Source organism: Synchiropus splendidus, chromosome 14 (assembly GCF_027744825.2).
Source record: "Synchiropus splendidus isolate RoL2022-P1 chromosome 14, RoL_Sspl_1.0, whole genome shotgun sequence".
NCBI classification, from domain to species: Eukaryota; Metazoa; Chordata; class Actinopteri; order Syngnathiformes; family Callionymidae; genus Synchiropus; species Synchiropus splendidus.
The window spans coordinates 5,749,816-5,775,423 of record NC_071347.1 but is presented as its reverse complement, the minus strand read 5'-3'; the positions used below and the strand labels follow the sequence as shown (position 1 = coordinate 5,775,423).

Sequence of the window (25,608 nt, the reverse complement as noted above, 5' to 3'; positions counted from 1 at the left end):
TTTTACGTTTCTTGGGAAACACATTTGCTTTTTTAAGAATTAAAACAAGTGCAACTTCACCGTATGTCTTTTTTCCATGATGCCATGAACGCAGCGCATTCTCACCGCCTGACACTTGTTGCTCGACGTCACTGCAACTCCTTTATTGGAGTTACACTTTTAAAGTTCAATTGAGTTTCTATAATATTTAATTTACCTTTCCCTTGTTTTCATAAAAGTACACTTGATAGTTGTTATTACGCGAGATGTAGTGCTTAACCTGGCGTCGGCCAATGAGGCGCGTGTGCAGCGTCTCCTCCCACGCCGGTGTCGTCCGTCGCCAGTATGGCCGCCGTCCTGTAGCAGCTTTCACGACTTGAAGTGCAAGTTAACAATTAGAAACAATGTCGGCTCTTCTCAGTCTGCGGAGCCCGCTGAGCAGACTCCCGCTCGGGGTGACTCGGCAGGTGGTGGGCTGTTGTTATCACACAGAGAAGGGGGTTTACGGCTACCAACCCAAGCGGAGCCGCAGGCTGCTCACGTCTGAGGGCGACCGCATCTCTGCTCTCAACCAAGGTCAGTTAACTTTTGGGAATATCTCACTTCTCTGATGAAGTACAACGAAACGAGACATATAAACACCTTATACTGACGAGTGACAAGAAAAAAACATTCGCTCTGTCCGTTTCGATCGAGGCGTGTGCTTCTATTAATCTGCAGTTTTGACATCAAAACTACTCCTTCTGGTCCAGAGGATTGTTGTTCAAGTCCACCTGGCGATTTGGCCAATCGTTCTGTTCTTTTTGTGCACAGATCACACTCTTGCTCGGCTGGTGGAGGCATACAGAGCACATGGACACAAGGCTGCTAAAATTAACCCCCTACTGCCAGACAAGCCTGTTGTTGACAGCGTCCCTGAGATAAACATGCTAACAGAAACAGTAACTGGACAACTCAACACCTCAGGTGGGTGACAGACTCTGATATCCAGAAGCACCTGGAGCATGTGTTAGAATTAAATTAGAATTAAAAGACTTATTAGAATACTCTTTATGGATCATCAGAGTGTTTTGTTTGATGCTTATGTTGGTCGTAGATTATTATCCGTGTTTTGCACACAGTGCATTGAAAACCCTGTCTTCTTTACAATGGGAATCTATTAGTAATCTGACTGAAACACATTCATTCGGATGGAACTTGAGCCAAAGATTAAAAATGTGAATAAGCATGAAGTTGCTTTTGAGGTTTTCAGTTTTATTAAAAGTCAGAGTTGTCCATGACTATCGGGTTATGGCAATGAGGATTCACTTGACTAAGCCAAGGTCACAACCTTATTGTGGTTATTACCAGAAAGGCCATTGTTGTTTTTGGATAAAAAAAAAAGTGCCATGGCAGTGATGCCATGCTTTTACTCACTTTGCTGTTGCAGGATTACGACACTTTGGCAAGGCAGTGGCCTCTGTGGAGGAGGTGCAGACGTACCTGGAGCAGGCTTACTGTGGCCACCTCTCAGTGGAGATCAGCCAGCTCACGAGCCTTGAGGAGAGAGAATGGTTTGCTGACCGTTTTGAGGAGTTAAAGAAGACCAGCTTCTCTCCTGAGGAGAAGAAGAAGTTGGCGGAAATCATGTTGCAGTCTCAGGTCTGCGAGTGTTGAAATGTCGAAAAAAAATTCTCCTAGCTGGAAATGTCGCTTTACTTTTTTCTTCTTCTGCCTGAAAGGAGTTTGACCACTTCCTAGCCACCAAATTTGCCACAGTGAAGCGTTACGGCGGGGAAGGAGCTGAGAGTATGATGGGATTTTTTTTGGAACTCTTCCACCAAGCCGCCCACACTGGGGTCACTGATGTGGTCATTGGGATGCCACACAGAGGGCGCCTGAACCTCCTTACCGGCTTACTCAAGTTCCCACCTGAGGTTTGACCGCCCGTAAACACACTTTTTTTCATGCGTTATTAAGAATATAACAATGCTCTTCTGGTTTTCTAGCTCATGTTTCGGAAGATGCGTGGCCTCAGTGAGTTCCCCGAAACAACCACCTCTATAGGCGACGTTCTCTCCCACCTCACATCGTCGGTGGAGTTGGACTTTGGAGCGCAACAACCTCTTCATGTGACCCTGCTTCCTAACCCGTCTCATCTGGAGGCCATCAACCCTGTGGCTATGGGTAAAGCTCGGGCAAGGCAGCAGCTCCGAAAAGAGGGAGATTATTCATCGCAAGACACTGCTCAGCCTGGAGACCAAGTCATCTGCCTGCAGGTTTGATCTTCATCTATGTTGAGATTTAAATTTAAATTGTTTTTAAGAGTGTTTTCACACGAGAACATTCCACTTCACTCCTTGATGTGACGGACAGCTGCAATTAGTGCTTTTCTAGAATTGATATACATGGTATATCATGAATCAACCTTCACTGTTGTCTTTAATGACAATTTGTGATTTAAGTTTATGCAGCATTAAGAGCGTTGTACTTTTTAACCAAGTCTGTATGTATGCATCCATCTTTGTATTTTTTTATGAACTTATTCATGTACATGTACTTGTTCGTCTGAGTAGTTCAGATAAAACATTATATCATCTGTTGACAGAAATATTACTGCAAACATGTAGACTGATCGCGAATCTCACAGCTGCTGGAGTATAAGGTTGTTGTTTTGTCGTACATACGAGCGGTATGAAGGCTGATGTTGGTGACGCCATGATGGCTCTGTTGTATTTCTATTAAAAAGACAGTACTTAATTATAAGGAAATCCTCTGCCAAAACGGTGTGAAACTAAATCACTATTATGGTTCCACAAACATTAAAACAAATGACAGTGAGCGGCTCTTTCCACAGGTCCATGGTGATGGCTCTTTTCCGGGTCAAGGCATCGTTCCCGAAACGTTGACCCTCTCAAACCTTCCGCACTACAGAGTTGGTGGCAGCATTCACTTGATTGTCAACAACCAAGTGGGCTACACAACTCCATCAGAGAGAGGGAGATCCTCCATGTACTGCAGTGATGTCGGTCAGTGACCATCCCCGGTCTTATGGGGTATGCGTCAGATTGCATGCAGTCTAATGACAGTTCTTTGGTCGACAGGCAAGATGGTGAACTGTGCTGTTATCCATGTCAACGGGGACGATGCCGAGGATGTGATGAGAGCCACTCGTCTGGCAGTGGAGTACCAGAGACACTTCAGGAAGGACGTGATTTTGGACCTGATCTGCTACCGACAGTGGGGCCACAATGAACTGGACGAGCCTTTTTTTACTAACCCGGCCATGTACAGGATCATTCGGTCAGTTAAATATGAATCATGAGAATAATAGTGATGAATGAAGTGGTTTGACTGTAAGACAGTCTTCCTTGTGGTTAGAGTCAGAAGTGGTCAGAAGATATATGGTGTCATGTTACTTTTAATAGTAAAGACTCTCTCATCTCACAGCTCGAGAAAGAGTGTCCCTGATTCCTACTCGGACCAGCTCATCTCTGAGGGTCTGATGACAGAAGACGAGTGCCAGCAGATCAAGTCCCAACACTACACCATGCTGAATGATAAGCTTGCCAACATGACCTTGTACAGCCCACCACCCACCAACCTTCAGGGTCGTTGGGGGGACCTGGTGGAACCGCAGCCCAAAGTCACCACCTGGGACACTGGCGTTCCCATTCCACTCCTGCAGTTTGTGGGTGCCAAGTCAGTGGAAATCCCGGAGCATATCCAGGTTCACGGCCACCTCGGGAAGACTCACGTTCAGGTCTGGCTGATGTGAACTTAGTTTCTCTGTGCTTTTGGAGTCAAGTGATGCAATCTTGTCTGTTATTCATTGTGTGTGTCGCCAGGCTCGGCTGCAGAAGTTGGAAGAGGGGACCAAACTGGACTGGTCCACAGCAGAAGCGTTAGCCTTTGGCTCCCTTCTCAGCCAAGGTCAGTGTGACTGGCGGCGTGAGCGCATCAAGCATGAAGTCGCCTCTTACTCGACTGGTGTCAACAATGTTCCTCTCTTAGTTTAGTCTAATTGAACTTCATTTGATTTGTTTGGAATAGTTCTAACTTTTGGAGTGGAACTCAGGAACCCCAAGCAAAACAAGTAAAGAAATACTGCTTTTGTGTTGGTTACGTCTGTGCTCCCAAAAAATGTTTGTTTTGGGCTGTTAGCAGAAGAGCTAGTGAGGCGGTTCTGCTCACAAAGGGTTGCAAGATCTCTGTTAATGCCAGGTCCTAGTAGGACATTGACAAAAACCAAATGGAGGAAGCAATGATGGAGAGACTCATCCTCCTCACTCCTTGTTTGCAGTTAATAGAACAGCAAATAGTCCTCAATAACAGCAGCAGATTACTACCTCAGTCAGTTAGCATGTTAAACATAGCTACCTGACCTGACCACACCAACAGGTCTGACTCTTCTGCTAGTGTAATCTCTCACTCATCTTCAATAAGTCAAAGGTCATCACATAGCCCCGGACCCCCAAAAATAAAGACCTTGATATTGACTGAATTGGCGATAATAAATATGCTTCTTTTAAATCATGAGAAGTCGGTCCGTCTCTTCAAATGTCTGTCCGGAATACGCGACTTCAGTTTGAGCAACTGACTTCACTTATTTTAATATTTCCTTTGGGATTTATCCATGAAAAAAAAAGAATACCGTCACGTTTGCGTTCGCCTCCCCATGAAAAGAGATCATTTTTCTTCAGGCTCTCATTTGAGCTGTGGTGGTGTGCCACGCTAGTTTACATGTGTTGGAAACCCCGTTGCATGTGTAAAGTACCGGTAAGTGATCAAGGTCTGAACTTCATCAAGCCCTTAGATTCTCTGTTCCCATCTCATTTTTCTTCTCATCATTTTTCTGTTTCACAAATTTTGAATGTCACATGCAAGTGGCATTGCCACAGAAGAGGAACAAAGCTGCTGTTTCACTTTGAATCCGCCAATGACTATCAAAAACAAATAAATTAGACCAGACCTGGGCGAAGTGTGGCCCGGGGGCCGAATGCGGCCCTCTGACTGTATTTATGTGGCCCTCATGGAGTCAGAGTATAAAACTGACATTGTTGTTTTTTTGTTCATTATGATGCAACTGGAACATAACTTTCTCCTTTGATTATTTTTTTTGTTCTTCTTTCTGTTAGTTATTTTAGGAGTATTTGTTGTCGCTTAGAATACATTAGAATTTAAAGTAGATTTTGAAATCTATGAGACACATTGAGAATGTACACACAGAACATGATGCCATCACATGATGTTTATTTTCAGTTTTCTCTTCCCCTCCTTTCTTTGGGTTTGACGGCCCCTCTCAACCGTCTCAATGTATAACCTGGCCCCATAGGAAACTGAATTGCCCACCTCTGAATTAGACTATATATTGCTGTGATGTGTCATCCTCAACCTTATTTGTTATTGCTATATTGAAAGCAAACTTTTCTCTGTTAGGCTTCAATATTCGGATTAGCGGACAGGACGTGGGGAGAGGCACGTTCAGTCAGCGTCACGCCATGGTGGTTTGCCAAGAAACCAATGACATGTACATTCCTCTGAACCACATCAGCTCGGAACAGACAGGTCAGCTGGAGGTAAGGACCTCTCTGGCTATGAAGTCACTCTTTCCAGGTTGGCTGACTCGTTGCTTTTCATGTTTAAGGTGTGTAACAGCCCTCTGTCTGAGGAGGCAGTGCTCGGATTCGAGTACGGAATGAGCATCGCTCAGCCCAAGCTCTTGCCCATCTGGGAGGCTCAGTTTGGCGACTTCTTCAATGGTGCTCAGATTATCTTTGACACCTTCATTTCCGGAGGTAAACGCTCACGTGCATATCCTTCAGAGATTCATCAACATTTTTGAAGTAGATTAAACATATGCGTGTGTCCAGGTGAGGCCAAGTGGCTTCTGCAGTGTGGAATGGTGATCCTGCTGCCTCATGGCTACGACGGAGCCGGACCTGAACACTCGTCCTGCCGCATGGAGCGTTTCCTCCAGGTTTGTCCAACACAAAGTTGGAGTTATTGTTTAATGAGAATTGTTGTTTGTTTAATCACTGACTGCACTCTCAACATGATTGTAGTTGTGTGACAGATTTTAGAAACACAAGAGATCCGAGATTTAATCGGCTCAGTTTCTCATTTTACAACCACTCAGAAGATAACTGGTGGAGAGAGTGGGAAGACAGCACTATTTACATAGCAGTGCACTGCAAATTGTTGCCAGCTGCAAGAAAAAAGCTTCATTTGCAAAGTAACACTTAAACTGAAGAGAGGAAGAAGCAGGTTGTGCACAGTAATGAGATGGAAAACGTGGAATAACTCGGCGTGCAGCATTGAGTGGGTCAAAGACTGCTGATGAACACTTTTCTCAGACCAAGAAATTGAATGGGTTGAAAGGTTTGCTGGCATTTACTTGAATAACAGAGTGAGTCAGCAGGAAGAGTTCGGTCTGTGATTTCAGGAGAGAATAACTTTGTTTCTGCATGTGATATTTGGTCTACTCAAGAGTAGACATTTGCATAACAAATCTCTTCTTTCATATACATGTAACATCCAACTTGCAACCGGGATCGGTTCCAACCAACCGGCCAGTCAGATTGGACGCAAGTTGAATGGCATTCAAAATAGCCGACGCAAGGGTTCTAAGTACTACTGTAGTGGTAGATCGCTGTGTGAGAGTGAGATGCTGGGATACTGTGCTGCCGTAACTGTGGTATGCATTGCCAGACATTGAACAAAATTTTTTTTAAAAAGCATCTGCTCGCCGTGGTCACAAGTACGGGTGGACGTAAGTCGGATGTTACGTGTATCAGTTTTGTCAGTTTATTGAGGCTACTTTAGCTCTGCTAATGTTCTTCAATGACTGCACTCCATAACAGTAGAGAACTACTTGAAGCAGAAGTATGTATCTGCTGTCACATCTTTCATCAACTTCTCTGCCATCTGCACCAGTGTTTTTACTTTGGGAAGTGTATATAGTATTAAACAAAAATTCTGAGACTAATATTCATTAAAAGCTCCTCTGGTCCATTTAAAATCATTTATCGGGCAGGATTTGCGTTTGAGTTTGACTTTTCTGTTGTAATATGAGACATTGGACTTCATCGGTTCAGAATGTGGTAGCTGCTTAGGAGTGAACAAAACCAGATATTATCCCTCTAACAGATAACTGAACCTTCCATGTTTGCTTTGAACACCTTTCGACCTGGAGACCTCGACATCATAAGTCTTCATAACATTTTTTGTGATGGTGATCCTACGTCAATTCACTGGCATTCAAGTACACAAACAACAAGCATAGCCACAAGTGAACATCTTTAACATTTGTTCCTCAAAATAGCATCAACATGGAGGTCTTCCATGTCTGGTGTGAGTACCTTCTGCCTGTGTACTGAGTCAGTAGCAGAGCAAATACTAGTTGTAATAGGATGATCAGAGCTGAAGTGAACTGTCGTCCTGACGGTCGTGAGACAGTCGAGCCGCTCATCAGTGAACAGTCATTCACTCTGTGTCATTAAGAGTCAGGAGAGGAGGCCATGCTTCTGTGCAGGAGAGGTCATGACCTCATTAGAATCCGATCTGAACGTGCTCACTCAACATGCATGTGACAGCAGGTGCAACTCCATGTGGCTGTGTGTGGGGACTGTGCTCTTTGTCGTGGAGTGTTATAATACACTACCACTCAGAAGCGTGTCGTTGATATCCATCCAGCCACGGCTGAGTGATTTGCTTTGCCAGCCCTCTTTGGTTAATTCTCTGCAGCTGATGTCAATGATGAGACAGTAATTCACTTGTTGCTCATGTATAATCATATTAAAGGATTAAAATACAGTTGGTCCTGTTGGTGCTCTTGTGTTTACGTGTAAATAAATCCCCCAAACATGTTCACTAATCCCTGGGCTCATGCCTTTTGATAACTAGCTGCAACATGGAACCTCCTTGAACAATTTCCTGCCTACTTCATTTGGGTTTTACCTTACCGACAAGTAAAGTGTCGATAAACTGATACCTTTTAGACGTGGATTGCAACTGAAATGTGTTTTTGTACTGTTGACGTCGTCAAAGTATTACAACACACCAATCTCCAGCTTCAGGTGCAACATCCCAGTTTATGGTTGAACTAGAGGCCCAGGATTCATATTCGTGTGAGGAAAATAATAAAACTATCTGGCCTGTGTGTTGAGACACATGGCGTGCACCTGATCAGTGTTTTCACATTCAGATTCAAGGAAACGTCTTTGCTTTTTTACTGGGATATGAAAGGTCACTTGAGGTTTCCTGTATTTCAGATGTGTGACAGTAAAGAGGAGGGAGTGGACAGTGACCAGGTGAACATGGCGGTTGTCAATCCCACCACCTCGGCCCAGTACTTCCACCTGCTGAGGCGACAGATGATCCGCAACTTCCGCAAACCTCTCATCGTCGTTGGACCCAAAACTCTCCTGAGATTTTCCGTAGGCATCTTGATCATTTCTGTTCGTGATTTGTAGGCTCCTAAAATTTCCTAGAAAAAAAGAACAATCATTTTTTGCCTTGCAGGGGGCAGCGTCCAGTCTTAGCGATATGGCTCCAGGAACGTCCTTCAGACCAGTGCTGGGAGATAATTCAGTCCCTGCAGAAAGGTATGAGAGGCTCCAAACATCCGTCTGCTATAAAGCAAATCCTGTGGTCCTAAATTGTTTTAAAAGAAGGTGGTCTGGCTAGACTGTCTGGTTCTCACCATTTTCTGATTTTGCACTAAGATGAGACAATGCTGTGTTGCCTCGCAGTGTCCAGAAGGTGGTGCTGTGCTCTGGCAAACACTACTACGCCTTGCTGAAGCAGAGGGAGTCGACCCCATCAGCCCAGCAGAACGCGGCCATCATCAGGGTGGAGGAGCTGTGCCCGTTCCCACTGGAGGCTCTTCAGCAGGAGCTCAACAAGTACACAAATGCCAAAGGTCAACTGGCTTGCCTGCTCTTTCTTCTGCCCCCACACTCTTTCTACCGTGACACTGTGCAACAGAGACAGCCATTAGGTTACTCACATTACTCAAATATAAATGATCACATGATCAGCCAGATGAAGTGTGTGTTACGGAAACGGGAAAAATAATTCCTGCTTTACATTGCCGCAGCTGGTGTTTTACAGACAACCGCATAAATACAAATAAGTGAGTGGGCGTCCCTCCCACACACTTATTTGTACAGCAAGGCACTTTGCAATGCTTTACAGTCATGTCAGAGGACAATATCACCAAAATAAAGCACAATATCACCAAGTTAAACAGCACTATTGAGGTACAATTCATGTTTAAATGAGCAGCTCTCTGGAGGAAGTACAAGAGAATATACTGGACCCTTTGCTTACTACCGACAACATGTATCTGACTAGATCCAACTTTTCTTGCAGAGTTTGTGTGGAGCCAGGAGGAGCCTCAGAACATGGGCGCCTGGTCTTTCGTAGCTCCCAGGTTTGAGAAGCAGCTGGCCTGCAAGGTGAGCTCTGTTTTTAGTTGTGCGTGTCGTCAAAAGTATCATGACTCGAGTTTTAAATTTTGTGTTCCAGCTGCGGTTAGTGAGCCGACCCGCTCTGCCCGCTCCAGCAGTCGGCATCGGGACTCTTCATCAGCAGCAGCAGGAGGCCATCCTCTCTGCCACCTTCTCCTAGGAGTGACTCGAGTCACGCTACATTTTAGTGTGTGCTGACCTGCAGCTGACTCTCACAGCAGGGCCACCGAGTGGACCTTTAGACCACATTAAAATGTATCTGTCAAGGATTGATCCTTTTTATTAGATTTTAAACTCATGTTTTAGTTGTTGTGCGAAGGGAATAAGTTCAATTTAGAAGACTGCTGTCGCAGTGAAGGCACAATGGTTTCTGTTGAAAGGCACCAGCAACGTTGTAGACTGTTCTATCAGTCAACAGAAGCACTTACTGGATATGACCTTTGTAATCATTTCAGGATCATGTTCACATTTCTGACTTGACGGATGAGAAACTTGTTGCTGAAGTTGTGATGTTACCACTGAGAAATATCCATCTGTTCATAGGTGTATGTCTAGGCATTAATGTCGCAAATCTGGGAATAGTGATCGTGGGGTTAAGATTTCAACTGATGTAAATAAGTAGAACATTTAAATATTTTCAAATAAATCTATTTTCACTTTGCATTGCATCTTTGTCTCTTGCTTTTTCATTTTTCAATCTGCAACCAACACATTTCATCCCATTTGTTTTGCATTATCGTATATCCCGTAACTAACAAAAGCCTACCAGCCTTCAATCCATTGAGGTATTTGGTGTAGTTTCAAGTTTTATATCAAATAAATTGGTTGTCAATGATCCAGGAGACTATAATGGTTTACAGAGAATGTAAAAAGTGGATTCAACTATAGGCATTCTTATTATAACATGGCAGTTTTGCGAGGAGTTTAAATATCCCTCCACAACGCACAGTAACCGACTGTGTACCCTGAATTAACCAACGTGGCGGAGTGGTTTTTAAGAAAATAGATCCGGATCGGACCCTCGCTCAGGTCGGGAGACTCCACCGGGCCGGTGATTTGGTGCAATGCGAACACTTGAATGGCTGAGTCGGAGACGGGAGCGGCTTCTCCCGCTCCGCCTCCCGTCTCTATAACAACCACCACCAAGCGGAGCCCGACTTCACCTAACCGCATCACCGCCTGAAGCCGCCCGGGGAGGAGGAGGTGTTTCCCGGTCACTGAGAGCTGGACGGAGGCGAGGCTCGCGCTCCCGAGCCGCTACGTCAAACAGATTAGTGCAGGACTTGCCTCCTCCTCCTGCTGCTGCTCCTCTGGTGCCAGCATACATGGGCTGAAGACCTCCGGGTCTCCGCTGGCAGGAAGACACCAAGTGCTCGACTTTGCCTCCAAATCATCTATTTGTCGGAGACGGCGGCGGCGAGCTCGGCGAGCAGAGAAATGGCGAAAGAAAACGGCGAGTCCACGCACGGCTCTTGGAAGAAGCACGTCGATGATATCAAGACTATCTTTGACTTCAAGGAAGTCCTCGGGACGTGAGTAGAACCTCGGCAGTCTTGTTCCGACGCTCAACTTCGCGTCCACCTGTGTGAATCGGAGGCTCGTGCTCCACTGTGGGAAGACGGACAGACAGCTGTTGCATGTCCGCGCGGTGACAGACCGGCCTCGCAACTTCTGCTTCTGCTCAAATCCAACCGCCCTCAGCGTGAAAACCGCGTCATGTGACACAGTCTTGGGTTCAAACTGCTAAATCTCACCGTGTTTGCTTTGCGCAGCTTTATACCCGCGCGCGCACGTGTGTTGATTTCAAACGAGCCCGTATGATCAGACAACTCAACAGGTCTTTGCTGAATGGGAACTAATCTGCTTACATGCAGTGGCTAATGCCGGGTAATATTTCTAATAACGCACATGCCTGGCCACCTGTTTTGCTGCCTTCTAGTCGTCTCATTACACTGTAGTTAAGACAGATTTGCCTTCCAATCTCGCAAGAGCAAATATTTTGGGTTTACATCGAATAACAGCACCTTTTAGTTGATTAGGTTTTGAACTGTTACAGCACTTGTGGGTTTAGGAGCTGTGAGTCAGTTCACAGTTGGTGTGATGTGAACTCTGTTATTTTTATGTCAACCGAGATCCTCAGCCATTTTGGCTGGCTTGTCCAGTTCCCCGACCCAGTCAGCTGAGTGGTATGTATTTTTTTTTTCTCATGGTAGGCCACAATATCTTTTTAAGTACTGTGATGAATTAGTATGGGTGACCTGTTCTTTAGAGACTCCAGCTGAGTGGATACAGTGGATAAAAAATGGAAAAACAAATATGTTATGCTGCAGCTGGCAGTAGTCTGGAGAGGATTTTTTTAATGCTCAAAACCTGACCTTTGCTTCATGAGAGCCAGTGTCCCGTCAAATTTGTCAAAGGTTTTACTGCCGTTCAACTTTATTGTTGCCAGTTCTGCCTCCCATCGCTTCACTAAGGGGTCTGTTGTTGTGTCACTGTTTTGTCGACAATGATGTTCAATTGAAAACGCATATAAAAATCTGATTATTCTTCCACAATGGGGACAATGTGGTCGTTACGGCAGCATACAAAAACATTACTGGCATTAAAGGCAAACATTAGACATGTGATTGCGAACACAAAGCTGCAACGTCTCGTCGCATTCATGTCTTCTTACTCTCACAGCCACAATTCGACCCTGAAATAGAAGTGACAGAACACAGTCTGTAAGATTATGAACCCAACAAGGTTCACCCCAGTCACCATATTTTTCAGCAGTATATATATATATATATATATATATATATATATATATATATATACACACACCATTGTTCAGCCATTTTTCTTTTCATTTGCTTTATGGATCATGGGGTGAGTCAGTCCCAGCTAAATGGGATGTAAGAATGTCCCAATACCATGTCAGTACAAGCACTGACATTTGTGTAGGAGTAATAAATATATATATATATTTTTTCCAGCATTTCTTCCCTGAACAGACGTGACACCATTGCCACAGATTTTACTTTTAACATTTCAAGGGTAAACCTCCAATCCATGCACATGCTGATGTATAATATACAAGATCCTGCCATACTGGTTTACATGTACTGTGTTCCCTCATTTAACCACGGTTATGTTCCGAAACCACGCGCAATAGTTTAAAATCAGGATTACCTAGAAGGAGTAATCACTGAACTGCGTCTTGGAAGGAACGTTGTTTTTGCAATGTCCTTGTCTGTGGGCAATTGTTATGGACAATGCTGTTAGCAATAATAATTCTACTTTTACTGAACTCGTATGAAGCTGGAGACTTTATTGAATGGATTGTATGAAGCACCTTGGGTGTCGTCAACTGCTTGCCCTGGTTGTCCCCGGCCTCTCATCCCATGTAGTTGGGGTAAGACATTACAGCATGACGTGTTTCATCCCTGTGCTTGACACTTATTCTGAAGTGGCAGAAGAAAAAGACCTGCAGTTCCAATGTTCTGCCACATCTGGAGTTTTTCTGAGGAACGTGGTGTTTTCCCTTCTTTCCATTTGACCTCTTATTAGCATTAGCATGTGGTTAGCATTACTCTGTCACATCAAATATATTAATGGAAAAAAATGTCATCTTGTTTGATGATATAAAGTGAAATATGTGGGACTTCAATAATAAAACTGGTGTCTGTTGGCAGCATCAGAATCCAAGATCATTTTTAGCCTGAAATAATTTTTGTATGCCTCAAGTGGCCCTATACAAGGCAGAGATGGGGCCTCACGTTTCTGCTGCCTGAAGATTTATCCTCTGCTCGCTGAAACTTGTTTTGTTTTGTCAATGAAGGACCACTAAGTTTTCGGGAAATTCCACTGTTTATTCTGGGCCACTGGTGGTGTTGTCTTTACTGAAAGAGTAAGAAGGCTTGCTGGGCAATTGCTTCGAGAATCATAGTCAAGTCATGTTTGTTTTGGGTTTCTCAGCCGCTGTCATGTCTGGAGCTCATGATCCACAGTAGGTTAGAACCTGCAATATAACATTAATGGTTCAAAAGACCTGTGGTACTGTGTTAAAGCTGGGTATATCATGCTCTCGCTTGGTTTCTTATATGAACACCTCAACAGTAGTACGCTTAGCTTTTTGTTGTTGTTTTCACACCTCTTCAAGCTCCTGGTTTAAATGTTTTACATTAATTTGAAAGCACACTGACGACTGGTGCTGCAGTCGTCTATATATTTGTGAATTAAATTAAAACCTCAGCATCTGTATGAATATTCAATATCTTGAATTATTTTTGTTTTTGTTTTGTCTTTAGGTATTTAATGACACAAATATGTGGATAATTTAAAAAAACTGTGAATTGTAACCAGATTTGATTGCAGTATGATTCTTCAATAGGTTTTGCCCATATTGATTTCTCTGTATTGACGGAGTGGTATAATTGGTTATGTAATAACAAAGGGGTGTTGCTATGGCATCGATGGGCTGCTCTCTTGTTGTTACAGCGAACAGGCCTTTGTGCATTAGGCTTAATAAGGCCCGCCTCTTTCATGACTTTGTCCTCACTGAGGGGGATTTGACGTGTTGAGAATTGGAGGCAGACCTGCGGAGGAAGGAGGAAGGATGCTCCCCGGGGACGTAGACTTTGTTTATTTAAAAAGACTCCCTCATGTCGGCTTGACTGAATGAACCAGATACCAGTCATTCATGCACGATGACACAAGCTGCTGTAGCTTTGTTGTTGAAGAAAACACTACAGTCTTGTGTAATCTTTTCACCATTGCATTTTGTTAGACACCCGATTCGACTGCAGACTTCAGCATCAGAAAAATTCTCTCCCACATATTGATGATTCATGAAGTGTTCTCATCACGTCGTGTCGTATCGACATTCTTACTTGAAGGCACTTCTGATTTCCCCAAGGCTTTCCTTTTATTTGTGAGCAACACCAGTGAATCACCGGCGCTCACAGTCGTGTTCGGAGAAGCGCGCACATCCCTCGCCCACCACGCCGGGCGCGCACCTCAGGACAGCCACATGTTGCATATTGGACAGCGTGTCCTGACCCTGATCGACAGGAAGTCAGGTCTCCCTCCTCCTTAATCAGCACAGTAGGGTTCACAAATGGCTTTTGCAACCCTGCAGCTTTTCCTGAGGATTAATAGCTCGCGGGGAAGAGGTGTAGATTATCTCCTGCAGGTCTCTGGTTAGCTTTGCAATCCCCCTGCAACCTCCTATCACCAGCAACGTTAGTCACTACATAAGCACCGGCGGTGCACTGTGCACTGAAGACCTGCTCATTGTTCCTATAGTGTTGATGTTGTGGAGGAGGGTGCAGGAATCATTTTGGGCTGGGCGGCATGGCCTCAGAAGAAAAGCTTGGATTTTTTTCACAAAAAAAGTTTTCAAATGTTTTTCTTTCTTTTTCGTGTGATTTAAGAAAACAATGCACATGTCTGCTCCAGCACTGAGCTGATTTCCTGACTGATACTGTTGTGGGGCAAGCGATATACTCACGGAGTGCATATAACTATTATTTTCCATTGTGTATATGGGTGTGGAACCCCTCTTCCAAATTGTATTCTGTTTTCTTTTTTTTATCTTTGGGAATTCAGTTTTTTCCGTTTTGATTCCTGTTTTTAGTTCCAAGTGCCAAACACTAGGGGTGTAAGAAAATTTCAATACACACATATATCCCAATATTGTTGCGCAATATTGTATCAATATTTTTGCTGAAATGTGGCAATACTCGATTGTGTGATCTTCGCTTGATCGTCAATATTTCATACATAGATACTTGGAAATGAAATGCCAACATTTTTGTACACTGAAGTTTTTTTGTTGATCAAAGGAGTGATTCATTCCTTTGTCGGAGTGTGAAATTTCACGGAAAGTCTCACTGGACTGACATAACAATAAAACAGTTTTCATGCACATAATATTGTACTGTATTATCGGGATACATATCATATTGCACGATACCTGTCAATATGCAGCCATAGCAAATGCAGTGTTTCCCCCCCAAATGCACGTCCCTCTTCCACACAAAAGTAGTTTATCGGGTGCATACATACATATATAATAAAAACAATAACGATAATAATTATTTCATTTTCTTATGAACAAACTTGTCACGCTTGTTCGTGCGAGCCATCAACTTCGAATTAATCGATTAACTCAAAATATCACCTTGGACTACTGCAGTACAACCTGAAATTGATGAGACATTTATTAGTCTTAAAAAGTAAAAATGTCGCCTGGAGTTTTTCCTTCTTGCTTGGATAAAAAAGCTTACGGAGTGATGCCTCATATATTTAGAAGGTTCCCTGAATATGGAGCCATTTTTATGCTTAAATATTTTCAGTTTTAGAAAATGGTAGATGCGTCGAAGAGAAGCATATAAAAATATAGCTTGAAAAATGTACACATAATTGGCATGACTTGTCGACAGGCGGTTCAGAAACATGACTGATGCTAATCCTGTTTTGTTTACGAATGTATTTGTTTGTTTTATCAAAATAATTCCTATTGTGCTCCAATGTTTATAGTGGTTTGACTCAGCATTCTGTATTTTAATTTTAAATTAACAGTTATTTTAAGTTATTTATTTTCATAAATGAAATGTGTAGTTGCTAGCTTGTATGTGTTTATTGTAATGAAAAAAATGGAAGTCAAAAGATCGAAGGCATTCAAAAGTGTGCAACCATCTTCAACATCAACACTAAAACTATATTTTTCTTATTTCTAACTTTTCAACTGAAGTAGTTAATGCCCCTCAGTACTCGACATTATGGTCTTCCTTTGTGGTCTCTGTTGTGGGAAAGCACTTCCCACTTGGTCGTGTACGGGAGTGGCACCGTGGATCCCAGTTCCTGCTGTAATCTGCAACATCGAAACATCCTGACTGAGTGATGAAATTGCTCGTCTTGTCGTTTCTTATCTTAGCAGCCTTTGATTGAAACCTGTGGGCTCGCTGCGTCTCTGGCTCTCTCTCCCTTTTAAAGACGGTGCCCGTCTGGAACATTTTGCACAAACAGTTCGTTCAAACAGCTAAGACAGAAACAGCAACATCCAACAGGGTAGTTTGATGCTCATCAGTTGAACTGGCAACGCTACAAGCTTGTCAAATAAAATATTGTGGATAGAGAAGTTCAAGTCTTCAACCATAGTATATTGGATGGTTAAGAATTGTGCTATCAAGGTAATGATTTCAGATAATTCATACTTGTTTTTTGTTCATGTCCTTTTGTTCAACAGGCAGGATGTGACCTGCTCTTCAGAAGACATGCTTTGTTCCCTCTCCATGTGGTGCTACTTACTTTGTGATATATGCAAGATAACTCCTCAGCCAGACTTCTGTATTTTGTGTTGTGCTGCTTTCACTCTCATACATGCTTGGTGTTACGGGATAGAAGAGGAAGAATTCCTATTTAGGCTGCTTACATCCTTTCTATTTCTGTCCGGTCAACTGTCGTCAAGATGACTAAGTGTTCTTCTAAATAACATTTATGGATCCGAAGGCAAGTCTGGTACAAATGTGCCAAATCTGCCAAAAATGTCTCCTAATGTTAAAGGATCCTTTAAAAACGCCTGGATCCAGATGGTGATTTGGTGAATCATTTATTTATTTTAAATTATTTTGAACACAAACAAACGAAAGGCGTTCCTTGGTAAAAGTAATAAGACACACACCTCCCGATGGATTTAGTTTGATCTCCATTTGTGTTTGTTGATGAGTCACTGAAGAAACCTCAGACCATGCACCACACACTGACATGTTTATTACTTGGTGCTACATGAATATATCACCGGGAAAGGTTCTGGAACTATACCTGAAAACTTGATTTCGAATGACAGAAGAATTGGCTGTACATGCTACATTTTGTTTACTGTTTCCTAGAATGTCCAACAACGCAAAACTCCAGAGTGATGCGGTTAAGACAATAGTTCCATTGTCTTGAGAAGATAACACAAAGGGAGGTGATGGCTTGCTGGTGTGAGTTTAGGCCGCATTGAACCCGCTGACTTGTCAGACAAAGCTGTGTCAGTGATACCAAAGCAGCCCTTGCCTCCAGTGTCTTCCTGAGCTAGCTGTTGTAGGCTAATGAGATCTGTGCCACTGAAGTCCATCCTTGAGTGTGACCACTGGCCTGCAGCTAATTTCAGAGCCTTAAGCTGCTGATAGCTGTGCAAGTAAGTTAAGTAACCTGAGCAGGTGAACCTTTGCCGATCTAAGTGGGCCTGGGCTCCTGTTTGTAGATAACAGCGGGATGTCCGCTGGCCCTATTTATGTCTGTTTTAATCTCTGCGACATAGTTTATTTTTATCTGCTCCGTCCACACCTGGTTTGACATCCTAATGAGACGCGGCCATCTTACTGTTATGTATATCATGCAGATCTTTGCTTTATATTACACAGCCACTGAAACCTTTAAACATAGACTATAGTCCGTAGCTTGTGGTTTGCTAACCACACTGCAGTTGTTTTTAGTAGCACAAAAAGCACAGAGAGAGATTCTTGTCGCAGGGTGAGCACTCTTATCCGATGCTTTTTTTTCTCATTACAGCTCATCATTGTAGCATGCTTTATTTTTTTGTTCTAATCAGACAGGCTTTTTGCGTCCTGTCTGGTTGAAAAGCTGTAAATAAAGAATTGTATTTGGGATTCTGTATTTTAAGATATTTGAAAGGAACGTGGTCCAGTTTCCATAGCTCACTTACAGTGCATTGTCCTTGATAAAGAAAAAACTGATCTCTTTCAATGGTGTAGCTCAGCATTTGCAACCTTGAGATGAGGAGCTGCTTTCAGCGTTTGTCTTGAATCCTGTTCAAACAACTTCCTTCTTGTGGACGTCCTGGGATTTGAGGCCTTTTAAGCTCTGCGGGGGTGATGTCTGAACTCTTAAGGTCTTTTTTTGAAAGCTGCTGTGAATGCGTGTCAAATCATCTGGATTGAGATGCAATGTTGACAGTTTTTGAGTTTTAATATTGTTGTAAAATATTAACCTTGTGCACGAGCCCCTCAGATGTTAACATGCATTTTAATGGTCGTGTCTGAGCCAGTCCAAGGCAATGATTCTTTGGTCATTGTCTATTTCACTCTTCAAAAGGTTGGTTTTGCCTGCGGTTAGCTCCGGTTATCGTTTGTTTGTTAGCCTCTTGGTAGTGCTCGTGATTCTTGGCCATGTGTCTTGTTTTAATGCTGCGTTTGAGTCCGTGAGTGCACACGTTTTTTTGTTTGTTTTTTTTTGCTGCAGTGTCATGACAAGTAGTGTTTTTCCGGCGAAATGCCTGCTTTTGTTTCGTGATGTGACAATAAATAAATAGATAAATATAAATGATGATCGATCGGCCAGCCGATATGATCGGCTGGCCGATCGATCACCCTACACAAAAGCAAACTTCTGTGTGATAGACTGAAACAAGGGGTGTTAATTATGTTGAGTGGATTAAAGGATTGTGCTCTGAAATAAAATGTAAAATAAAAACAACTGATAAAGAATTTGGGGATCTACTGACCAACACTGCAAATACTTACAGAGATTCCAAGCATTAAATAAACTTCAAAATGTTGAATCATGTTGAGATTATTTACTGATACAAACTTTGGATCTGAAATGCCACATTGTTCAAAGAGCGGGAAACGTATAGACAAACCTTTATCAGGTTGATATCAGTGACTAGTCTGATGACGAAGTGACCATCAGAGATCATGTTGCGGATCCCTTTTTGTTTTTGTGTGTGTGGTCAGGGAACCCACATGTGCGTAATCATCCTTCATAAATGAGGCCCCAGAACTCTGTCAAGTCTTTGGAGACATCCTGAAACGTGACTCATGTACGAGTGTTGGATCCTTGAAAGCACCGCTGAATGCAGTAAAAATGGCAGCTAGGCAACTGGGCTGATAGAAGTCCTTGGTTTCTACTTCCCTTTCCCACCAACACTGTCCTCCAGTTCCATTCACAGAGGAAGGACGTGTTTTATAATGGCAACTGATGGTTGAGAATCAGATGATCTGCTGGAATGACTTTTTATCCACCTCCGTCGAGATCAGCTCATTATCCTGCGTCAACTAATAGTGGTCAGTCATAGTCAGTAGTCAGACATGCGTGTAGCGTTCCTTATTTTTATGCTTTCACACTCGTGATCATAGTCTTTGATCAACACTATTTTGAACTTGACGTAGTTCTCAAGATCGCTCTCAAGACCACATTTTCAAGGTCTTGTCACAGAATTGATTGGTCTTGTCTCAGTCTTGGCCCTGCTGGACTCTCAAATGTGCTAAATTCATGACGCTTTGTTTTGAAATACACCACCTGAATGCTACCCTCGTGCCCATGTACGGCCCTTATTTATGAGGGGGGGATGAGGGGAGGGAAAGAGAGTTCTGTCCGGATTCTCTATTGACTATTTTGTGAACAGAATAATTCTAAATTGAAAATATTTCTATAACACTTCCAGGCCCAGTTGGAAATAAACTTAGAAGGGATTTGATGTCAGTAGTCTTCTGAAGGTCACTGTCTGTGTTTGCGTCACCCTCAAGAGGGAAACTGCAACAATGTTTCTGACAATGTTTCTGATTCAAGTTCAAGTTTACCTTTTGTTTATATTTTGTTGTTAATTTATTATTATTATTATTATTATGCCACTTTAGTGTTCAGTTAAAGTATATTGTTTGGACAATTCTTGCCTTTCTCCAACAATTTTTGAGTCCCCTAATGAATTAAATAAAAATATAAAAAATTATTTTGTTTTGCTTGATTTTTTTATGGAGCTTCTTTTCTAGAATTTCAATAAAAAAATAACATTCTTCCTTTTGTTGTTTTTGTGCCTGTTACTACATTTTTGCTCCTCACGTGAAGTAGAAATACTTACCAAATTGCAAAAGGTGTGGCCAAGTGACGTTTTGTGTACGTGACTCTATGTGAAAGGTTTCTGTATTTCAAATGCCAGTCAGTTGATGTGACCAAAGGTGTCATAATAGTGAAATTATCTGATTCTCCCTCCGAAACATGGCTTCAGTTTGTGCTGGTGTAACTCAGCTCCATGTGGCGTCCAGGAAAGAAAGTGTGTTTTAATGCCACAATCCTGCAACAGTAGGTTGCACCAAGCTTGTTTTTTTTGTTTGACGCTTTGTTTCACTTCTACTTTGGCTTTAAGTTGTGCAGTGCAACAGTGAGTAGAGACAAACGTACAGTTACAACCCAGCTCACTGGCTCCTCGATAAACTGAAGACTGTTCATGCAGAAAGAAAAATGATTACATGAATGGCAAGTTAGCTAGGCACAGGTGGTGATGGTTGGACTTCAACATTAGACATTGTACAGTCGTATTTCTTTATTTACAACTACCTCCATACGAAGACTGTTGGAGCATTTTTCGGTTTTGGCTTAAAAGAGCAGAAAGGAAAAACACCACTCATTGAATATTTGTAATAATAGTGTAACTCTGTATTAACCCAGATCCACAAATGATTATCCCATGGTGTTTGTGGATTTTATAAAAGCCAATTGTACTTGACGGACTGAAAGCCTGCCGTTTACTCCAGACCCTTAATGGGCTAATTGGCACAACATGGTAAAACTGAAAAAAAAAAACATTCTGAGAAGCTCATTAAAGCCACTATAATATCAAATCATTGTTGAGATCAAACAAGCGAAAAACATTGTCATTTTTCAGATCCAATTTTGTAAAACATATTACCCTTTGGCCCTGTGGTGACCTTTCATGGTTTGTAAGTGAGACAGCTGTGGCCCTTGCGGAACGTTCATGAGGTGGTTTTGTTCACAGCTAGGGATGTAACGGTATGGAAATTTCATGTCACGGCTATTATTGTTATGTGGCGGTGTTGTTACTAAATAGATCATTTAGTATCCTGAAATAAATGTACAGCATTTACTTCAGGAAAAAACACAGTAACATGCAGGAGTATGACGTGGGTTGTGTCACTGTTGAGTGACACCGTGCTTGACAATCTCACTTAGTCATTAGTTGGTTTTAGTTGGCGTCACAAATTTTGCCGGTTACCATTGCATTACTATTCATGGGTGAAGCAAGGATGGCTCATTTGATTCACGCACACATCATGAATAATCGCCATGGTGACTGTGGTCCAGTCAAACATAAGCTGTGCTGAATGCAAAAGTCCAATTTTGTGAGCGAATTTTTGAAGACCACTTCACCTGCGATCACACACTATAGGAGGGACGCTAAAGGATTAATGCGGCGTCTGGTCAAGCCTTCTCTTCCTGTTTCAACTGTGAATATTAGACCAAAGCTGATATGAGTGTGTAATCACAAGAGTGCGTGGTTTGGGAACAGATGAGATGGTGAGTCCAGGCCACGTTGTTCATATTTATGAAGTGAATTCCACATGTACAGCTTGAGCAACGCGCCTGCTTTTTCTCCACTCTTACCTCTATGTTGGGAAAAGGGAGGGAACTATTTACTAGCCGCACCAAACAACGCCGTTGTGCGGTGTGGATACCGTCGATCAACACGGCTGATAATAATCAGGCAGCAATTTTCCTTCCTACGTTTCCTAACCGCTGCCTCTCCGCCATGAATCAGAGCTATTACTCAGCAGCAGCACCAACCAAGCATGCCTGCGAATGTCGATAAGCCTTCCTGAGTCGTGGAGACCCCCACTCTCTCGGCATCATCAGTGTCCCACTTTCTCATAAATGGCCAGCTGAGGTCACAGCCGGGGAGAATCTTGTGGGTGAATATTTCGATCATTCGAACATTTGCCTTGCATCTGCAGAAAACACACCAACTGGTTTGGCAACCTTCCCTACACACACATGCACACGCACACACTCGCACAAAGCTCTTACACACATTTCGAAGTGCTCACTAAAAGCCAACTAGTATTATTCATCCGGCTGAGTCACGGTGCAGAATAATTATTCAGAAACTGTGTCACAGACATTTGGTTCATGGATTCAGCCCTTCCCTCTGCTCATTCATTCATTTTGCTAATTAATGCCTGGACTCCAGAACTGGATTAATGTCGTCACCTGAAAACACTATTGTATAATAGCTTTGAATTGGTAATTCATTTATCAGAAGTGATGATTTGGACTGACCTTCTAAAGTGGAACGTGCACAGCTGTGGTATCAGGAATCCCTATGAAACGTTTGTCTTCTAGTCATATAAAGCTGTGAAGGGCAGAATGCAGACTGGATGGAGAAAGAGAGTCATCATTTAGGAAGGTCACCAGATTTGTGTGCACAGAGCTGAAGCTTGCATGTTGTCTATGCTTGACTTCAAATGAAATTGGCTCCTACTGGAATGTGGTGTAAAATGATCTTTGTTAGATTCATGCTTTGATAGCATTCTGTGTGACAATATTCATAAAGGTGCCTGAAGCAAGTCATGGATGTGCAGATGAGGAATGAGACTCGGTCGTGACTGGTGGCAGCGTGCACAGATCCTCATGAATAAATGGCAGCAGAAGCTGTAGCTCTGTTCTTTTTGTAAGAGTTTTCGGGGAAGTCGCAGGTTTAGACTCTGTCATGCAGTCATTCACAGGATGTGAGGCTGCAGCTGTTCCTGTGGTGAGGGGGTGGGTGGGTGGGTAATTTCAGCTGCTTTTGGTTTTGATCATTTCTCCTGCTGCAGAAACATTTTCACACTTCAGTGTTCTGATGATGAATTCTATTTCTGTTTAACTTCCTCTGATGTCCAGCTGTGGAAGCGTGTTTCCAGTGGGGATGGGTGACATGGACAAAAAAAGAAAATCCAGATAAATGTTGGAATTTCGGATAATTATCACGATAAATACATTCTATTTATAAAAACATCATTCTATTCCCACACTACACACTACAGTCTCTCTTGAAACTGTTGAAACTGATGAAACTTATGAGTGGAGTTTGTCTCCAACATCATCATTTGTTTATGTTAAAATATAATAGTTAATAACTAAGTGTAGAGATGAGGTGTCCAATGTTTCACATCCCTGGTAGAACCGGGTCATGTCTGATAGACTGCTCTGCCAGTTTTATTTAGGGGTTAAATTCAGCTGTCTGTCTGCTGGATCTCATGTCTCTTAACAGTTGCCTTTAACTATGGACCAGTCTGGACACATTTCCTAGATGTTATTGAAGAAATATTAGAAATAATGTGAATAAATTATCATTTAGTCATATTCTATTCTCGGAATCATTATACAAACTGTCAGTCCTTTATCCAGCGTGATGAAAACAATTCTCTCTCCTAAAATGGTTGTTTTTCATTGATTTCACTGATACTTTGACAGAATCCGAATTTGTTGATGGTCCCTAACTGATGGCGGGTTGTAGCATTAGCGCTGCCTATCAGAGTGTGTCTGCGATCAGTGAACCCTAATGGGGACGCAGAAGAGGACGCCGCCGCCAATACCGCAGCAGAGGTCCATCCAAAATCCAACTATTTTCACGAGGCGAGACTCCCCATGTGTTGATGTGAACCAAGGCAGAGACACGCATCAGAAAACCTACGAGGACCACTCCATCTCATAAAATAAACACAGATCCGTCGACCAACGTGACTACCAAAGGTTCCCTGTATTAAAAATACGACCCAAGTCCACCACACTCCAACACACGCCGGTGTTGGTTGTCAAACGCTGCTGAGCTGGAGAGTGCGGGGCGCCTTCACACTCTCATCATGTTCATGCATGCAGCGAGTGAGCCGCCTGAATGAATCGTGAGATGCAGAATTGTCGTGGAGATTGTTTTTGGCAGTATATTGTGTACGATAAGTTATCACCCATCCATAGTTGCCGGTGCTGAATTAAGATGATGGTCATTGTCCTCACAGTAGGGGCACGATGGGCATGTTGGGACAGTTACACCTTTCAAGGTGGTCAAGGTCCAACATCACTCAGCTGTCCAGTATTATCCTTGTCACACCTGTGGCTTTGCCAGCAGGTATTTGGCTTGCCTGCCCATGTGTACTCTTGGCAGTGATTCTTCCCTTCCCCCTCCTGCCCCAAGGCTGATGGAGTGAGGGATTACCGTGGATTTGATGGCCACTGAGGGACTTAGTGCAGGCAGCGGCAGTGAATCTGATGCCCGTTGGGAGGAACTGATTACACTTTGAGGATGTAATCGACCCTTTTCTGTTGCTATTGAGCACCGGTCAATCAGTTAAGGCGGGTTTCTCCCAGCTCCATGCGGCTTATGTCAAACTTTCACTTACTTATTTAGAGAAATGTCTCTCCTCTTCTCCAAATACAAGCTTAAGGAACGGCGCAGTCCTGATTACTTTCTGCGTATTGGCAGGAGATTAGAGAGATAATGAGAATATGTGCAACACAACTTGATTGCTCTTTTGTTCCATCAAAAAATAATCTTATGAAGTTTGAGCTCTAACAAATTGTTCTTTGGGTCAACAGAAGTGCATTATTTATTTATTTATTTTAGAGCTCATGGACTACACCTACAGTACGCCAACAATATCTGTGAATACAGCAGTATATTTCTTTTTGTCTGCTTTAAAAAAAGGACTTGTTTTAGCTTTAAAATCCGGTTCCTGCATCGCTACGATGCTGGAGTGTGCTGTGAAGAGCTGTAGCAAATGGGCTTGGTTTCCAAAAAAAGGAGTCGGCCAATTGCAGAAGTGAGAGATGGCAGAGTTGAAGATGCTGAGGTTTTCATTGCGAGTGACTAGGAAAGACAAGATTAGAAACTAGCATTTCGTAGACAATGTCTGGGTTGTCGGAAGACCGAGGAGACAAGGAGAATGTTGGATGTAGAATGTTAGAAATGGAGGTACAAGGAAAAATAAAGAGTAAAGACAAACATTCATGGATGTGAAGAGGTTTGGCGTGACTCAGGGGGATGATCAAGATGTTGATGTGGGGGAGCTGTGGTAACCCCTGATGAGAAATGGCAAAATAAGAACCGTAATGATAAAAAGGGGCTGAAATGTCTGATGGTTAGAGACAAAAAATAGTTGTCCTGGTGATATTGACCTTTATTAACATGTTGAAAATACCAACACGATAGTGATATTTTTTTAAAAACCTGCTTACAATATTTAGTGTCCTATTTTATCTCCTGACTAATAACTGGATCTGAATTGCAGCCCATCAAGAAGCTCTGTCTCAGTTGAGGTGTAAGAATAGAAAAGGTGATGTGTAAAGGAAACAACAAGTCGGGGGAAAGCCAATCCTGCTTCCTGCTCTGCAGGCTTCATTAAGGTGGACTCAC

The 25,608-nt window shown here is 42.8% G+C and overlaps 2 protein-coding genes across 2 annotated transcripts in view; both read left to right on the top strand.

Annotated features, from left to right (window-relative positions):
• Positions 1 to 216: 216 nt before the first annotated feature.
• On the top strand, positions 217 to 10,086 carry dhtkd1 (dehydrogenase E1 and transketolase domain containing 1). The gene is made up of 17 exons (XM_053885350.1): positions 217 to 555; positions 793 to 945; positions 1,409 to 1,620; positions 1,701 to 1,895; positions 1,968 to 2,237; positions 2,816 to 2,987; positions 3,063 to 3,261; positions 3,409 to 3,721; positions 3,807 to 3,891; positions 5,398 to 5,537; positions 5,606 to 5,756; positions 5,832 to 5,938; positions 8,232 to 8,396; positions 8,482 to 8,564; positions 8,712 to 8,881; positions 9,334 to 9,419; positions 9,490 to 10,086. Exons 1-17 carry the CDS (start codon positions 384 to 386, stop codon positions 9,589 to 9,591), a joined length of 2,775 nt encoding a protein of 924 aa, XP_053741325.1. The 5' UTR covers positions 217 to 383; the 3' UTR covers positions 9,592 to 10,086.
• A 415-nt stretch (positions 10,087 to 10,501) lies between these two features.
• The window catches only part of camk1db (calcium/calmodulin-dependent protein kinase 1Db), a 26,043-nt gene continuing 10,936 nt past the window's right edge, over positions 10,502 to 25,608 (top strand). Inside the window, exon 1 of the mRNA XM_053885540.1 lies at positions 10,502 to 10,963. Within this exon, the coding sequence (XP_053741515.1) occupies positions 10,869 to 10,963 (95 nt within the window). The 5' untranslated portion in view covers positions 10,502 to 10,868. The remainder of the gene's footprint in view (positions 10,964 to 25,608) is intronic.

Coding starts and splice junctions, on each gene's coding strand:
- dhtkd1 (XM_053885350.1), top strand. CDS start 384: ATGTCGGCTCTTCTCAGTCTGCGGAGCCCGCTGAGCAGACTCCCGCTC. Junction 3,722..3,806: donor TCGGGAAGACTCACGTTCAG/GTCTGGCTGATG, acceptor GTGTGTCGCCAG/GCTCGGCTGCAGAAGTTGGA. Junction 5,538..5,605: donor AACAGACAGGTCAGCTGGAG/GTAAGGACCTCT, acceptor TTCATGTTTAAG/GTGTGTAACAGCCCTCTGTC.